Genomic DNA, 18,523 nt, shown 5'->3' on the forward strand with positions numbered 1-18,523 from the left:
GTACCTTTTTTTATTCTAAGATGATTTTGTCTACAAAACGTCACCTTAAAAGATAGTGTCCCTCTGCCTCTGCTTGCAGGCCTAAATTACCCCATTATTCAATTGTGATCAGTGGGGTCACAGAAAACCCCCGAGGGCCACAACTTGTCTAAATGTAAACGGGTTGTTTTAAGGAAAAAAGAATCAGCGGAGGAGTTTTAACTTAAAAGATAACTTTATTGGGCCTATGTACAACAATGACTTCAGCACGTCGAGAAGATTTCCACAAAGTCTTGCAAAACCGCTTCAGTTTGCAGAGGTCACCTGCAAAAGAAACAAGCTTGTTTAAAAAAAAAAACATTCACTGTAAAAAAAAAACTAAGGACCTGAAACTGGCCCTGTAAGATTTTAAATCTTAAGCTTGGCTTAGTTGCAGTTGTGCGACACTTTTGGAAAAAGCCAATACATCTAAACATGGGGGAGAGGGTAGCTCTGTTAAAATTATCAGCTCTGAATCCACCAGTCTACCGTTTCTGAACCAAACCACGAGATTTGACGCAGAGCAAGAGACATAAGCTTTATTTGTGACAAAGAGAACAGGGAGGAGCACCTTAGTCCTCATCATCTGGAGGGATCCCGAGCTCCTCATCCGTCCACTGGGAGGCATCAGGCCAGGGGAAGTGACCCTGCAGAAAAAGGTAGGCATCTTTTCTTAAATACAGTTCATATCAGCTTCTTGCCAGCTTTGTGCAAAACTTCTGAAAATCCCTTCTATAGGCATAGGAAACATGTGAATGGAGGTAAAACATCACAGAAGCGCTGTGCATCACTTTGCTCTAAGTTCGCCTCGTTTTGTGTTCCTGCTGCAGAAACCAGAACTTTACAGTCCAACAGCTCTGAAGAATCTCCCACTAATGATAAGCGCTTCTTTTTTTTCTCCAGTTCGTTTATCGGACACGGATTGGGACTGTTCTGTAAGATCACATTTGTGGTAAAAGAAAAAGATCTATATATGAACCAACTGGAGTGTTTCAGGAAATCCCCCCAATAAGGACGTCAGGGTTTCAGCTGCGCTTCTACAAAGCAGAGCTGCGCTTAATTGATTTACTTAAAAATACTCAGAACGCCTAACAGGACGATAAGTTGTACCTGTATAAAGGTCGGTTTCATACATGTGCAAAGAAGTTTATCTGACAGATCAGCATTTGAGTTCAACATAAAATTGTACTATTTGACAAAAAAACTGAGAAGCATCTTAGAGTTTGCAAACTATAAATATTTCCTTTAATTGAAGGAGGCTTTCTAGTATAACCAATAAGGTCATGATTAGAGAACTGAGACTAAACTCTCAAAGAAATGAATTTCATTATTTCTTAGTCCTTTATTCCATCTGTTAACATTATTTAATTAAAGGTAGTTTCCTGTATACACACTGAGAACTGGAGCAACATTTATATTTTTTTATCTGAAACCAATTACACTTTATGCATATAACAAAATTCAGCTATTTATTTTCTGTGTGTTGGGATCCTAGCGCCGCCTCTGGCCTTATGAAAACAAATGTTTATGCCAACTTTCATTTGATCATTAAGCGTTTTAAATACGTGCCATTTTACGTCTAAAGTACTTTTTTTTTTTAATGCATTCTAGCCATGAAACAGAACCGGTTGGGTTGGTTGGTTCCGTAAATATGCCAGCCATAGCTGCTTGTTCCTGGGGATGAAAACATGCATTCACCGCGCTTCACCTACCAGCACCGCGTCTGGGTCATGCCAGCAGTGCCACAGGATCCAGAACCACATGGCCCCACTGAGGAGCTCCGACTGGAACTTCTGGTTCTTGGTTATCTGGGGGTACTGCCGGTACTGCGGCTCGATGTGCGGTCCGCCGCTGGCCCTGGGGCAGAAAAGCACGCCGTAAACACCCGTAACCGACCCAGCTGCGTCAAACTAGTGTTTTATTGTGCATTTCTGGTGGATTTATGGCGAAATGTCCTATGTTTACCCCCCCTGCTAGCATCTTCGGCTAATTCTACGGCTAATGTCGGAGCTAGCTTACTTCCTGCTGGTTATCCTTCCAGGAGCGCCCCTGAGCAGCTGGGTTCCGGTCCGGAGGACTCCTAACGCTCTTCCAAAGGAAGACATCGTCGAGAATTTATTCAAACCCCGTCCAGTGGAGGGTTCGGTTCGGGAAAAGTGCTCCAGAAGTCACCTTCCCTTCTCTTCTGGACAATAAACGACCTCGGAGCAACGTCCGCTCCGATTGGACAGGAATTGACGTCATCGGTTCTTGAACTCATTTAACAGAGCGCCCTCTTTCGGTCAGTGGAGGGAATTACATCATTTATTTTCTGCATGGACGAAGAACCTAAACAGTGTCAAAATGTCAGCAGTCTGGACAAATCAGCAGATGCTAAATGGGCTTGACTAAAGAAAGGGTTTCTAGGGGCAGTAGATTATATATAAAGCGTTTATCAATATCAAGGCAATTCTTAGACTTAGACAAACTTTATTGTCTTAATTGAAGTTTTGTTGCATACAGCTTACGGCAATGTAATGACAACAAACAAACACAACAATCTTGAAATGTATCCCATTGATATCCCGTGTCTCTGAATCATTAATTGGTCAAAAAAATAATATAACTGGTGAGTTAATTTATTCTGTGAAAAAATAAAACAGGTTCAAATGCGTATTAAAGGCAAGCAGTGTTGCATATTGATACTTTTCTCTGAAAATGTGAATATAATGGCTCAATCCCAACATCACTGAGAAGAACGGCTTATGTTGGTTAAAAAGTTTATTTATTTTTTGTCAGGTAAAATGGATAAAGTCAAGTAGAAGAGAGCTAAAATTATCTCAGATGCTGTAAGATGGAACTGAATAGATCAAAAGAGCAAGATTAAGGGAATCATTTCTTCTTCGTAATTAGACTTTGGATAGATAGTGCAGTCTTCCCAGTGCACAGAAATAAAAAAAATAAAATAAATAAAAAAATTCAGTTAGATTCTGCAAACATCTTCATTTTTAATGTTTTGTGCAAATTTATTCAAGCAGAACCACATGCGGACAGGTGTACGCATGGATATCTATGGGTGTACATGCCTCTAATTCATGGAGAAGTCCTTCCATAATATTCAAGGAGACGACATCGTTGAATTTAAGGTTAATCTGCAGAATTCTGATTGTGTGGAATAGCATATTTAAAGAAAAAAAAAAGATTTAGACTATATTAAAAGTGTGTGTTTGCTTGACCTTCCCATCAGCAGTTTGGGAATACAGTTAACATCTGCTGCATAATAAGTGGGGTGAAAGTGATGAGTCCTGAGCTACTGAGCAATTGTTATTATACGAACAAGCACAGTTCTTAGATAATAAAACATTAAAGTTATAAAATGGGAGCCTTGTCTTTTATGCTTCACCAGCCGATTATATTGCTTCATCCCAACATTTCTTTTTACCTGACCATCCAATTTATTCATATTATGTATTCTTTATTTCATCTGTTTTAAAGGGGAACAAACGTGTATAATTGCTAGTTTCCATATTTTGATATTATATCATCTTTAATATATCATAATATTATATCATCTTTACATTACATTTCCTATAAGAGTCCCATCTTTTAATTTTAAAATCTCTCTCCTGAAGGGAATGACTTCTCATGTCCACTAGATGGGGCCAATGTCGATGAAATATTTAATTGGGTGAGGTTTTCCTTTTAGTGTACCATGACAACTGTCCAAAACACGGTTCTTTAAAGGTGGGAATTAGATGCTTGTGTAACACAACTCCCAACATCTGGCGCTGCTGGAGTTATTTAATGTGCGCTGTCGTGTGTTGGAGTTCTCCCACAGCAGAAAAGCACGTTTAATCTGCCCACCAGCATACCTTAAAATTCACAAAAAAAAAAAAAAATGACGCCGGTCATAAGCTCAGGGTTTAACTCTCGGTCTGAGGTCTTTTTCCCCTCCAATACAAAAACAATCCAGGGCATGAAAACAGGAAATAACATTGTTTCGAGAGCGCGCACGGCGCCGCCGCCCAAACAGGGTGAAAAAAAAAGAAAAAAATCTCGACGCCATCTTGTTTTAAGTCGAGAACCTGCTTCGTCAAATAAAACAGAAATTTACATCTCGTGATTTGACAGCTATTTCGTGTATTATGTGTAGACACCACGCGTTACCGATATAGCCGATGTAAAATGTCCCCCATTTGAACGTTTTGCTCCAAAACGGACGTTAATTTGACATTGTTACCTAATGGCGCCTGGCCGTTAGTGCTCTCCGGTTGCGCCCCTCTCCCCTCTCAGCTCAGAGCCCGCCCACAAATACTAACTGCATGATGTCATCATAAACCAACCATTTCTCAAAAATGACCCTTTTCATCACTCGCTTTCTTTCTTTCTTTTTTAAGGGACCACCACAAATCCTATTTCCCACCACCAGGCCTTAACGTGAAGAAAACGAGACCATCTTCAAAAGAAGAAACAAACATGGCGATCGATAAAAGGCGTTCTTCTTTCCCGAAAATTCGACCTGTGATGTCTGTATCCTCAACGGCCGTCTATTTCCGACTTTTAAAACGGAGCAGAACGGACCGAGCTTTTTATACCGCCGTCGTCCCCAAAGTTTGCGCGAGCACCAGCAGTTGCTGCTGTCTTGCTAAAAGGCGCATGCGCCAGTGGGTGCAGTTCAGGGTGGGGGAGGGTCGACGAATGGAAAGGATGATCACATCCTCCCTGCACATTATGATGTCAAAGGGATTTCTATATACACACACTCCGTAATTTTTTATCAAACCTTACTTTTAGTAATAAATTAATCAGAATTTAAGATAGTAAAATTGTATTTAATCTCATAATTTAGATCATGCTGTAACTCCAATAAGTATACTGTACATACCCTTATTAAAAACACAGATTTTGTGATGTAAAAAAAAAAGACAATAATTTCTTTTTCAAGTTTTATTTTGTCTGAAACAACTCAAATGAAAAATAAATCTGCTTAAATAAATAAATAAGTTAACAAATAAAGCCACAAGTGTGTGCACACTTAAACTAATCTTAATCTTTTTTTATTATTATTGTTTTATTCGTTAGTCTTCCGGCCATATTAACATATGAGGCCCTTATGAATAATCAAATGATGTGCCCCATTTGGGATTGTGCTTGCATTATGTAAGAGCCCAATGTTAACTGCATTTATTGATTTGGTGCTGGTTCATTTTCGATATTAGGCCCAAATGAGACCCATGTAGAACCAAAATGAAACCTCAGTTCTGTCCGGAGAAAAGTAACCCCAGGTCATGATGCTGCCACCACCATGCCTCACTGTGGATATGGTGTTGTTTTGGGTTTCTCATATCACCACACTTAATGGAAACAAAGGCTTGAAAACACCAGTCTGTGTGTAATTTATCTATATGTGCTTTAGTTTGGTGATTTAACACATTTGCCACTACATATTAGCCTCCCTTCCTTACCTATGTGCTCTAGAAATCAAATTTACTTCAAGTATTTGACATTTGCTTCATGTTGCTTTAAGTGGTTTCTTACAAGCTCAATAAGATTCCTTTGTACAGTTTGTGTCTATTTGTTCACAATTTAATTTTATCCCATAAAACACTGCTCTTGTGTAAGGAAGTTGCATAACAGCTTAGCCTTCTGCTGTGTTGTGATGGATTTGGGTGATCCCTTACAAGCCTACGAGTGCTAAATTCAAACGAATTGTAATTTCATTGTGTAGAAAATGAAATGTAATAAATCTGGCATGTTGTAAAACAATTAACTGGATAAATACAGATTGGATCCAATGTGTGAAAGGAGCAATAGTACAAATTTATATAAAATTTGAAAGAACCATTAATTTACAATTATGCAGTAGGAAGAAAACCATAAATTAGGATCACATAATTATGTATGAACTTGTTACATTTGTTAATTTGGTTACAATGTCTTTGTCTGCTTGCAATTTTAAGTAAATTTAAATAACTACATCTTGTTAATTTAAAAAAAGGCATATTGTATTTGGTACTATGCCTAATTCAACTTTAATCTCCAAACTAGTGTATGGTCGCTATGTTATATTTATTATACAATTTTGCATGCATGTCTAAATGTGTGTGTGTGTGTGGGGGGGGGATTGTCAAAGAAACCTCGGTACACAGTACAAATACATTCACCTGCTGTGTTATTGTTAAAATTAATATATATATATATATATATATATATATATATATATATATATATATATATATATATATATATATATATATATATATAAAAACAAACAATTGGCATCGGTGTGACTGAAGGATATGTCGCGGAGCTTTTGCCGGAGACTCGCGCTCGTGACCGCGCATGGAGAGCGGTCACGGCGCCCCTGTCAAACGGGGAGTGTAGCCCCGCAGAATGTGGAGGCGGAGCCCATTCGTGGGGGAGGCGGAGTCTCGGGAGTCCTGGCAGGGCCGCCATTTTTTGCACAGGGAAAAGAGACTGGTTTTGAAGGGATCTAATTTCTAAAAGTCGCCGTTGACTGGGGCTCTAAGGCTTTTCCTAACGGTTTCGAATCTATTTCTCGCTACATTTTGGAGCCCCAACGGAAAACAACGGGCGCGTGTTTTCTTCAGAAACGGGAAAAGGAACCATCAGAGAACACGTCTGAATACAAACATTTTAAACCTAGGCTAGGAATCCGCAGTGTGTGTACTGAAGTATTGTTTTGATTGTGGAAGCTGCGACTGGGGTCTTACCCAGGTCCCCATATTCGCTATCCAAAGCCTCCAGAGTGGACTTGAAAAGGTAAGTTAATTGTATTATGTGGCGATAACAGATTAAGGTTAAATGAAGCCTGGACGTGTATTGTTGTCTGTAGTTAGCTAGCATGCTGTTGCCTGCTAACATATCAGCTGAGAGTAGCTTGCTAACTTGGTCTTGAACCTCAGTAAATCACAGTGTGTGAGCGCTAAGTTCGTTACGCCTGTTTTATGCTGTGCAAAACTCAAAAGACGCTTACAAAGGGGCACCAAAATCTACCAGAAGTATGAAGTTGTCAAGCCCACTGACCACTTGCTAACTAGCGCATGCTACGATCTCAAATTAGCTTGACACAAACCGAATAAGGCTCTGACTTCTCGTTTATAGCGTAGTAACGCACCACACGGCACGTTTAATAACAGACTAAATGTGATGTGGAAGCCGTCAGTCGAGCACGGCGACAGATCATCGCAAAAAAAACGTAGAGCAGGGGGACACCATAAACGTGAACTCGGGGGGGGGGAAACGTACACGGAAAAAAAACCTCTACATTACACGGATCTGTCCACAAGCATAAAGTCTCCATTCAGAACATTGACGCGGCTGAATGTCTGTTCAGAAAACGCGTCATATGCTTCCCGGACAGCGGCAACACATAACCAGATGTGAAGTGGAAGTCGCCGGGGTGTTTAGTTTTGACATGCTGACACTGCGGGCCATATTGCGCACGGTTTTATTCGCTTTTGTGTACATACATTAAACATGGGGCAAAGCGACGGTCTCAACAACAGGGACCGAGCGCGTTTCAGTGTAAATCTGCACCTCAGTTGCCCACTAAGCAGCCTAGCTAAGGTTTTCTGTCATTTTTTGTCTGATCCCCCGATCCTAACCTTCATCTGTTTTTAATTGCACGGATGTAGATTACCTCATCTTCGCTACACGCGTATTAATTTTTCTGTATGTGTACAGTGTGATCTCCTACACTACACCGTGCAACACCCTTTATTACCATGCATTTATCTTGCCTTATCTGATTTAAGGGAAAAAAAACTGTCAACAAACGCGCCAATTCAGTTTATTATATCTTGCAGCGGAAAATAAGTACTTAAAAGCCGTTTTTTAAAAACACTTGCCTCGCCTTAAATGATCATTTCCGTTCAGAAAGGGGGGAAAAAACGTATACAGAACCAGCGCTCAAAGCCAGAGAACAATAATCCTTTAGATAAACAGAAACCAGAATGTGTTTAGTTTATGTCCAGGCTACTCAGAGCAGAGCCAGTTGTTTGGAATACCTTAAATGCTTGGTTGCATTATAGTTATCTCCTTACAGTATCGCGCTGATGTCAAGGCGGGATAAAAACAAAACTAAAAAAAAAAAATACAACCGATGCCATCATAGTAAACGATTTTTTTTGGTGTTGTTGTTTTGTTGCTACTGTCGTGCTCAGATAGATGTTTTACGGTCACTTATTTTAGAGCTGGTGTGTGTTGGGATCAAACGCTGCAGCCATGGGGGAGGGGGATCTTCCATTCAGGCTCGCCTTTCTCAATAAAGCAACTCTCCGTCGGCAGCCGTTCTGAGCCCTGTCGCTATTATTATTTTTTGTATAAATATATTTTGTTCTGCACCCACTGTCTCTGATTTACCGCGCACAGTCGGCTTTGGTAGCGAGCATGCTTTTGATGGCGTCGGTCTTTCCTGTCTCCGACCATCCCGGGCATTAATCCACTTCTGTCGTGGAAGCGTCTACGCATTATGCTGTTAGCTTTCCGTTAGCTGTTAGCTTTCCGTTAGCTGTTAGCTTTCCGTTAGCTCGCCCGTCGCTCACCGGGGTTATTTTCCCACCGTAGATGCCCAGAAATTATCATTTTTTTTTGTTTTGTTCGAACCGCCGTCGTCCTAAAAAAAAAAAAAAAAAAAGTCGAAACTACACGCCGTGTTTTTTTTTTTTTTTTTTTTTTTTTTTAGCTTTATCTGCACCGACACACGAAGCCCTGCTAGCATCGCGCTTCGAGAGGCTAATATCGTAATGCCTGGGCCCTGCGGTAGCTGGCCGGGCGGCTCGACGAACTCACAACAACTCCAGGCGGTCAACAACACAGAAACTGTACCGACAGAGGGACACTTGGAGTGGAGTGTGTAAAAAAAGAGTAGATTGAATGCATTCTTGGGGGGGATTTTTCTTCCCACGGCGAGGCTCCCCCGGCTACACGCCGTCCTCTGAAAATGGCGACAGGCACCAGAGTGTTGTGGTAACATAATAGCAACGTTGTGCCGTCTCCACACCCCTATCGGCCGGACTGACTGCAGCGCCGACACACTCGCAGAAAGGCAACTGCACAGCACAGGATTTTTATTTTACTTACAGGATAAAATCACATAAAGTCTAGTTACGTGAGAATTTTCCCTCTCAAAACAAATTATACAGCAATTTAGCCTCATGTGTTCATGGCCTGTGCTATTTGCTGGTGTTTTAAGCTCAGTATGTTCATGCAGATAGAAAATCTCACTATGCTGTTTTAGCTGGATTATATGACCTTTTTTTGGATCACAAAGCAACAGATAATTGTAGTAATAAAAAAAAGAGGTACTTACTGCATCTAATGTCAAGAATAGTCAATAAAATTGCCTCGTAACAATCAGTTGAGGTTTGTTTTCTTCACTAAGCTTCTTGTCATCTATTTTTATTTTAAGTCCATGTTTGACTAATGCTCTCATGTGATCAGTAATTTGAAGGTTTTTCTTTTATTACTCAAGCAACTTATTTTCAAATTATCAGCTCATTTTGTGTGTAAATTTCCCAATAAAACGAATCATACCCAAATATAACCGTATTTCCTGTTCAAGATAACAGGCACAGTGTTTCATTGTCCCTGCTGCCTTCATATTCCCACCCAAGGCCAAGTGTAGACATGGAGCCCTGCTACCAATGGAAAGGTTTACCATAGACATTTTCAAAACCACAAAAAAATGTTGCTTTTGTAAACCAAAAATCATTATAACAGTAACTAAATGTTATCACTTATAGCTGTGATAGTCAGGGCATTATAGGTCACCATCAATATGGATAAATGGTGCTTTTTTTTATTAAAAAAGGGAATTAAATCATGTTAAAATAGTTTTTACTCTTAGGTTACCATTTTTGGGAATCTCATACTGGCCAAGGCCAACATGTGATGTTTAGTAACCACTAAGGTAGACTTTGCAGTCAACTCCAATTTCTATATAGATATGAAATCCAATTTAGTCTGAATTCTGATCAATTAGTTACAAACAATCACATAGTCACGTTCATATCCAATTTCATAGCGTTTAATAATTATAATACAGAACAACTTCATATCAAGTAAACATTTTCTTCTAATAATACTTAAATACCACAAACTAATGTAATTCCATATGTATCAGGGTTTTTATTAAACGTAATGGTTGCATTCTTTGAAAATGGCTTTAATCTTGAATAACAATGCACGGCCTCTTTGTGCCGTTCTAGTTAATCATATATTCATCTAACGGTAACATGTTAATTAGGAAAACATGGAAGAAAGTATATTAAATGCTTGTTAAGCGTTGTGGAGTTTTAGTTTTGACTCTTATAAAACTATCGTTTTACCTATTTGGTCGTCCCCCCTGAACGACACGGTGTGGAATAAGCAGCCGACCCAGAGTCAGTTTCTACTCATTTAATAAAGTTAAGTGGTTACTGCTTAGGTCTGATTATACTCTGCCCTTTAACACACAGAATCAAACATTGTAAATGAGCAGCCCCCCCAGTTGAAATGCTCATTATTTCTGTCGGTCTCTGCCGTAGCGGCACAGGTAGCGATAAACGCCTAACTGGATTAATGTGAGCCCGGTGGCCGCGTTGCACGTGTGTATTTTTTGTTTGTTGTGTTTAACAAAGACGGCGCGCGGAGGTGTGCCGCCTCTCCTGTCGTAGCGTGGCTCCATGGCGGCCTCAGGCGCCGCCGCCCCCTTTAAGCCGAACTCCTAGGTGCTCTCTGAGAGAAAGCCGGCATGTACGCAGTTTCTCCTCCTTTCACTTCTGTTGACGGGACGAGCAGATAGAGGAAAGTCACGGGACATCTGGCTCTGCACTGACAAAAACCTACGAGTGCATCCAGCCTGAAAGCTTTCTTTCCTTTCATGGATCCTCCAGCCAGTGAAGTCTTACACCTGGAACAGTAACGCCTCTCTGTGTGCCCGTGTAGATGCACCTCACCATGTGGGACTAACCCCGGGTAGCCGCTTCCCGGTCTCTGGTGGTCTCACATGCGTGGTGTCCAGACCCCCGAGGCCCCGGAGAGAAAGCTGAATGGCTCCAGGAGCCCGGCTCGGTCACATGGCGTCCCAGCTGGGAAGAGGAGCCGGGGCTCAGGTGACCTGTTTTTCTACTGCTAGCTGGGCCGTAACAGATCCCTCTTTAAAGTAGCAAGCTGTTTCCCTGACAGGTGGCTTTGGCGCTGCAGCCTCGCTACACCCCCCCCTTAACCTTCCTGTTGCTGCAGTGACGCTACGCGAGCGCTCATGCGTCCAAAAAAAAAAAAAAAAGAAAAAGCATCGGTGACGTAACACCACCGCAGTCCAGGCGTAAAAATTGATCATTAAACTCTGTTGTAATGTATCCTGAGTGGCTATTACTGTTGTTCTCTGCGGTGGGCGCCCCGGCAGCCCCCCTCCCCTGTTTCACAGAGAGACACATAGCTCACATTTTAGTCGGCGGCGCTGTGCATTCTCCAAATGCTGCGTGTGGGTCTGCTAGTCGGCCTCCGATGACAACAGCTTTCTAAGCTGAGTGAACGTCACACGTGCCGTTACGCCCATAAGGACCCCGTACGCTTCCACGCGTCCTGTCATGTAACAATTACAACGTTAATGAACTGTGGAGAGGATTTTATACACTACATCAACACAGGTTAGTCAGTGTTACAAATGAAGAGCTGAATAGTGTGATGGTTCAGCTCCCTTTACTCTGATGGCCCCGAATAACGTACAGCCTGACCACCGACGTTCACCTTTGTGCCATTTAGGCTCTCAGCACAAACTATTGGGTGAAAGTGAACAAAGCAGACTAGGGCTGGGCGATATGGATTAAAAAATAAATCTCCGATTTTATCATACCAAATTCGATTAATCTATTTTTTTTTTCCTCCTTTTTGTTTCACAAAAAGAAATTAAAGAAATTATTTTAAAACCTTGCTATTATGTCAAGCATTTCATCAGGGAGTTGACCTGAATTCAAATTGCAACTAAAACCAAGCTGTGAAACATGCTTGTAAAACAAGATGGCAGCCGTGCCATTATAAACAATGAAAATATAACAAAACATTTGCTGCTAGTGGTATTACACATTGAGCTAAGAACAGGCTTCACTGCACTTGTGAACTAAGAAGTTAAAAAAAAAAAAGTAAATGAAGTACCTCGTATTATGGTTAAAAAAAAGTTTCCACTTAACAATATTTTGACAATACATTTGCCTAAACATATATTCAGCATCACATGCTGTTCTCTTCATGGAAACCCAATGAGTGTATTGGCAAAATAAAATCCAGATTTTCCAAGAATAAAATCTTAAAGAATTGTAAATTCGAATTAATCGATTAAATCGATTTATTGCCCAGCCCTAAAACAGACTATATGGTAAGAAGACAATAAGAAGTCATCCATGCAGCAACAGGCAGATACGTACAAACGTCACAAGCCATAAGGTGGACAGAGCAACACGTGAAAGTCGGCGAATTTTAAAATATCACGCAAAAGAAAATGCAGATCAGACGTGTTTCCTGGTTAGTAGTGAGTTAACCTGGAGACGCACAGCGTAACGTCGTCAAACGTTGGCTGTAATAAACAGGAAGGAGATGTCGCTAGCAAGCGCGGACCACAGATCAGTAATGGAGCGAGGCTTTAATTAATGAGCCATGTTTCCGTTTTTTGTTTTCTTTTTTTTACCGAGGAGACTTAAAAATGTTCACATGTCCTCGTCGGTCCACACGTCCCCGTTGTTGCATCCAGACCCGTCTTGGAGCGTTACGGGAACATCCGAGAAGAACAGCTGATCGTCATGTGAGGCGGTCCTGATTCGACAAATGTTTCCATCTCCTCTTTAGCGCATTTACTGCTTTCCAAAAGAGTCAAAAACCACCTGAAGCGCGTGTAAAAATTTGAAGTTTGCCATTTTCATCATCCCCTTCTAATGCAACATTTCCAAATGCGCATTAAAAAGCTATTTAAACGCGACTAATGTTAAGACCAAAAGTGTTAAACATGGTGGTTATGGCAGGATTGAGCTGATGAGAAGATGGAGATCCTGGAAAGAAAGCAGGCGGAGGCTGAAAAAAGTCTGCAGATTGGGGCAGAAGTTGAGCCTCCAGCTGGCCATGGACCCTAAATATGGATCAGAGCTTTAAGGTTGACCCAAGTATACATTTTAGCTTTTACTTGTAAAACATTTAAACTCTACTTCTGTAATTCTGAACTATCTAGTGTTGGTTAATCCCATTAAAATATGTTGAAGTCTGTGGTTGCAACGTGTCAAAAACATCCATTTATCACCAACCAATAAGCTCCACAGTCGTCTTTTTTTTTTAGCTTTTTTTTTTTTTTTTTCTTGCTTTAAACGCGCAGCAACACTTTCAGTTCAGTGCAAGGAGAAGTTGCTCGTGCGGCTGCTGATATCCGCGCTCCCCGCTCTACCGGTGCACGACTGCACCGCCGGCGCTCGGGCGCAGCAGGAAGCGCCACGGCGACCGGCGGCCACGGCGACCGGCGGCCACGGCGACCGGCGGCCACGGCGACCGGCGGCGGATCCCGGGGTGGCCATGAAACGGGGAACGTCCCGTTTTCTCTCAGCGCTGCTGCTCCGCTGTTTCTCAGCTGAGTCACTGCAGCCGGCTGCTACGGGGATGCAGTGAAGTCACATCGGCTTGGCAGCGGTTGCCATGGGATTCGGTTGAAATCCCGTATTTTGGCTTTGCTCCACCCCCCCTTTTATCTGCAAGCGTAATCTGCCCAGACTTTGGCTGTTAGCGCGGTAATGAAAACGCTGTTACACATCAGCCTCTGGTAATAAGCTGTTTATGCATTCAAATATGTGTTTTTGTTGCTTTTTTTTATTTTTTATTTTTTTATCCGATCCTGGTGCAGAAATAGAAACGCTTTCTACGCACAATGATGCGACTGTGTCTCCCGTAGTGAGAAAGGGAGGGAAAAATGAAAGGCTGGATTACGCTACGAGCTCCTTTCCGCCACCCAGAGTCGGCCCAGGTTTGGGCTGTGTAGCATCACTGTTAGACCCCCCCCCCCCCACACACACACACACACACACACACACACACACACACACACACACACACACACACACACACACACACACACACACACACACACCTCCGCCCTCTCTAATCGACGAGCTCTGGCGATTCGTGAAGCTCCCTGTCGTGTCGGGGGATTTATTTAGTGAGCGAACAGAAAGGAGACGTGGAGAACATCTGAACCACTTCCATTCTATGTCTTGGTTTGCTACGACCTGCTTTATGTTGTTTTTTTTTCCTGTTTTAGTCGCCCTGTTGCCTAACCTCCACACCCCGCGCCCGGCGGACGCGTTTCCAGCAGCGGATTTAGCCCAAGGTGGCTCCAAACGGTCTCTGGTGGCCCTCCTGCAACCGTCTGCGACACTCCCCTTCCCCTCAGCTCTGCTGCTGTTCCAGGTTTATTTAGGAAGCGCACAGAGGAGGGAGAGGAATCTGCCTGGGCGGGGTGACCCCCCCCCCCTTTCTCTGAGGGGACGGCAGCTCTCCTAGAGGAAGTAGGAGGCGCAGACAGAGGCGGTCACAGCTCGGCTCAGATTTACTCAGGAATGTGGCTGCTCTCTACTTTGCCTCCTTTTTTTTTTCTTCCTGCCTGACTTTAGTCCATCACAATCTTTTTGGCTGCAGCGAATGTTTGTGCGTCGCTTTTAAAGGCCTCCTGTACCGGAGAATGTTTCTGTTCGGCTTCTTTTTTATGTAACTCGCCGTTGGTGAACGTACTTTACTCGACTTTTCTGCTCCGGTTTGTGTAGACTGTGCAGAAAAGACACACAATAGGCCCCTTTTAACTGACTTAAAGCAAATAAAGGCCGAATTGAGTTTCGCAACCAGGATAAGATGAGCGTGTTATTGGCAAATAAACCGAGACAAATATCCACGTTTTTCTGTCTCGGTTCCTCTTTATTTTTCTTTACTGAATCATCTGCGTCCAAGTGAAAACCCAGCAGTGGGAATGCAGGGCTGCTGTGGAAAGGTGTAGGATTTCACTCAGGGTTTCCTGAGGTCATGATAAGCAGGGAAGAAGAGGGACAGGATTAGTATTTTAGAGGTTTCCATGTCCCCGTTTAATTTTTTTCCCCTTAAGTCCAAATATCCAAACATTTATTCATCTGTGCACTGCAAAAACAGAACTAGAAATAAGTCAAATGTTCTTAAAATGAATGTATTTGTCCTTGATTTGAGCAGGTAAATAAGATGTTTTGCCAGTGGATTAAGATTTTTGGACTTAAAATAGGAACAATTCATCTCCATCATCTTATTTCAAGCGCAGTATATCTAATTATCTCATTTTAGGGGTCAAAATACTCATTCCATTGGCAGATTATCTTATTTACCTGCTCAAATCAAGCATAAATACGCTAACTTGAAGAATATTTTACTTATTTTTAGATCCGTTTTTGCAGTGTGTCCATCATCCACCCATCTTTTGCTCTTTCCATCCATCCGTTTGTCTCCATGGTCGTCTGTCCATCCTTCCATCCTACGTTCTCATCTTTTCTGCTGCTGCGGCCAAAGACCTGGACGCTGGAAACGTCTGGGGCTTTAACCAGGAAAGCGTATAAGAACATTAGGAGCACAACTATGGAGGAGAAAGTGCCTGTTTTTAAAAAATATTTGAGTTTCCCCACCTGCATGTACACATCAGGTTGTTTTTGGCAGCTGTTTTAGTCACATTCAATCATTTCTATATGAAATAGTTTTAGTTGGTTGTCGTAAAAAAGGCGTATTCTCCATCTCCCTGCATCCTCAGTAAATTTTTACAGGTGAATACAAAACAAATATATGCATCTTTTATACACACACATATACATGTCACACACAAGTGTATATTTATTTGTGCCATTATGTGTTTAACACATTTTGAGAAAATACTCAATAAAGAAATTTAAAAAAAATCTTATTAACCACATGACTGGAACCCACAATGTATTCAAACCTTTTTTTTAATGTTTCTTTAATAAGAAATGGCCACAATTATAATGTATCTGTGCTGTTGGTTGTGATTTTAAGGTGGTCACTCAGACGTTGGTTAATAGAACAACGCATTACTTGCTACACACACAACGGTACCACGTATACAAGCTAACGTTAGCGCAGCTATGTTAGCATAAAGTTAGCAGCCCATCTGCACAATGAGGAATATGGAAAACAAGCCTGATTGTCGATTACCACTGGCTATGTTCACATGTGCAAAATTTTCACGATCGGATTAAAATGTATTTGGATTAAAAAAAATCTGATTTTTGCCGTTTTTATACAGGCAGACAATCGATTAATGCGATCAGAAGGTGCTTTTTTTGTGTACCAGGCTTTAATCAGAATATAACCGCTCCGACATGCACAGTAGTGACATTTCTCTTAAGAAAAACAACAGAAGAAGAAGCACTTCCGTCTTTGCTGAACATTTTTATTCCAGTCTGTGGTTTAGATGCACCATAGGGGGAAACTTCGTCCAGCAGACCACCCACTAGCATTTCCGTCTAGGTCCGCCTCAATGAAGATTCCCAAACATCTCGTTGTGTTTTAGTCGTTAATTAGCCTTACTGAGCCAATTTTTTTATGTTTTATCTACTTTGTCTGAGCATCTTTTTGTTTGTATTTCAGCTCGTAAAGCACCATATGGACTGTTGAAAAGTGCTACATAAATAAACTTTGATTATTTATCCCATTATCGTCGCGAAATAAATAAATCTTAAATAAATACACGACACTGCTACACAGTTATTCTGCTGCTTAAACACTTTCAGGCTTTAATATCAACCGTGTAGCCACGTTGTTGCGATCCAGCGGGGAATTTAAAAGGGGATTCTCCTGGAAGCGGCGCCTCGTTTCTCCTGTTAATTGGGCCTGGAGCTGACAGCTGTCCTGCCTGTGAGGCACACCCCCGTCAGGCCCGCGCGGCTCTCCTTTCCCACCTGAAATTACTCCGCGGCTCTGGAGCTTATTAAAGAAGCCTTCAGTTTCCACGTCAGGCGCTTTGCAGTCGGCACCGAGGGCGAACTCATCATGAAATGCAGCTTTCCTCGAAAGCCACGCCAAACACACGCTTGCAGACATGTATTTTTTATTTATTTTTTTATTATTATACAAGGAAACGATTAGCTGCATTCTTTCCTAACAGGCATGCAGGAGCAGGTTTGCCCGGGTGTTTACGTCGTGTGAAGCGCGCTGGTTTGTAACCCCTCTAACGTCCACACGCAGCCTGAGACGACGTGATCCGAGCCTTTGTTCGGTCAGCGCTCGCATGGGGCAGGCGGAGGTGTGACCTCCAGCCTTATTTTGTCTCAGCATCTGTCCCTCTCCTCTAATCCTGCTTATCAGCAGGGCTGTGTGTGTCGAGGGCAGCTACACCGACGCACACGCTGCCGTCTGGCTGCACGTAAAACGCAAAAAAGAAAAGAAAAAACCCACATAATTTACAGATTTCATCCACATGGGACCCAGTCCAGCACTTATTATGTCACACCGAACGGTTCCTCGGCTGCGTAGTAGCGCCGGGGTTTTAAAAGCTAAAGCTTAATGTGAATAAAACATGTGAACGTTCCAGTTCAGTGAACTGTCTCAGATAAGTTTGGGCGAGTTCCCAGAATAGAGCGGTCCTCCTTCAGTCAGACGAGGGGGGGAAAAAAAAAAAAATGGCCTCTGTGTTGCGTTTCCTCCCCGTCTTAGCGGAGGCCAGCAGCCGTGTTCTCGTGCTCCCCTTTGTGGAGTTTTCTTACAGTGCAGCCTTTTGTGTCCCCTGACTGACGGTTCACCGTACGCCGCGTTTCTGCCGCTAACCTCAGCCCTGTAGCTTCGTCACAGGGGAAGTCCTGGCAGAATTTTCTCTGTGTAATAACTTTCCGTACGCTGGAAATACCCCGTTTTCACTATGATCTGGAACCTCGGGTTTTAATCATCGCCGCAGCTTTGATTTGATCCGCGTTTGTGCGTTGAAAGTGTCTGCAGTCGTGTTAATATCTTCCCTTCCTGTGTTCCCAGGCCTTGTGGATGCACTTAGATGTCTGCAATGACTGCTGTGGCTGGCATGCCTCAGTGTTTCGGACTCCCTTTCTCTGGACTCAGTAGGACAAGAACTGATCAGCAGAGAACGTCATGAGCATAGTCATCCCAGTAGGGGTGGACACAGCAGACGCCTCATACCTGGACATGGCTGCAGGCTCAGAGTGAGTAAACCCAACGTCTTCCTGCCTTCGCTGTTTAGAGCTGCCTTTGATGCACTACAGGGGTGTCAAACTAATTTCTGTATGGGGCCACTTTGGCATCATGAAGTCATTAAAAGGGCCGCTTGCATGTGTATAGACGATACTTTTCATTTCATAATTTCATTCCAGTTCACACAGTAGTATAGAAAATGCACAGTAACATAAAAGTAGCACTCTTAGGCCCAGTTTGTACAGTTTATCTGCAAAAAAAGTTGATATTGGGGTGAGTTACACTTACAGGAGTCACAGTTTTAGCGACTTTATACACTATAAAA

The 18,523-nt window shown here is 42.3% G+C and overlaps 2 protein-coding genes across 7 annotated transcripts in view; one reads left to right on the forward strand and one right to left on the reverse strand.

The window, feature by feature from the left end:
• Window positions 1-195: 195 nt before the first annotated feature.
• Window positions 196-2,254, reverse strand: ndufb2 (NADH:ubiquinone oxidoreductase subunit B2). Its single transcript, XM_036149178.1, has 4 exons — window positions 2,038-2,254; window positions 1,731-1,875; window positions 591-665; window positions 196-305 (listed from the first exon to the last, which is right to left on the reverse strand). The coding sequence occupies exons 1-3, from the start codon at window positions 2,121-2,123 to the stop codon at window positions 591-593; spliced, it is 306 nt and encodes a 101-aa protein (XP_036005071.1). The 5' UTR covers window positions 2,124-2,254; the 3' UTR covers window positions 196-305.
• Window positions 2,255-6,420: 4,166 nt separating this feature from the next.
• Window positions 6,421-18,523, forward strand: part of kmt2e (lysine (K)-specific methyltransferase 2E) — a 47,629-nt gene continuing 35,526 nt past the window's right edge. For 4 of the 6 annotated variants that reach the window (XM_036149170.1, XM_036149173.1, XM_036149172.1 and 1 more), the window contains exons 1-2: window positions 6,421-6,780; window positions 18,025-18,209. In XM_036149170.1, the coding sequence (XP_036005063.1) occupies window positions 18,139-18,209 (71 nt within the window). In that variant the 5' untranslated portion in view covers window positions 6,421-6,780; window positions 18,025-18,138. The remainder of the gene's footprint in view (window positions 6,781-18,024; window positions 18,210-18,523) is intronic. The other 2 variants (XM_036149175.1, XM_036149176.1) reach the window with 1 other exon arrangement.

The sequence above is a fragment of the Fundulus heteroclitus genome, chromosome 17 (assembly GCF_011125445.2).
Source record: "Fundulus heteroclitus isolate FHET01 chromosome 17, MU-UCD_Fhet_4.1, whole genome shotgun sequence".
In the NCBI taxonomy this organism is placed as follows: domain Eukaryota; kingdom Metazoa; phylum Chordata; class Actinopteri; order Cyprinodontiformes; family Fundulidae; genus Fundulus; species Fundulus heteroclitus.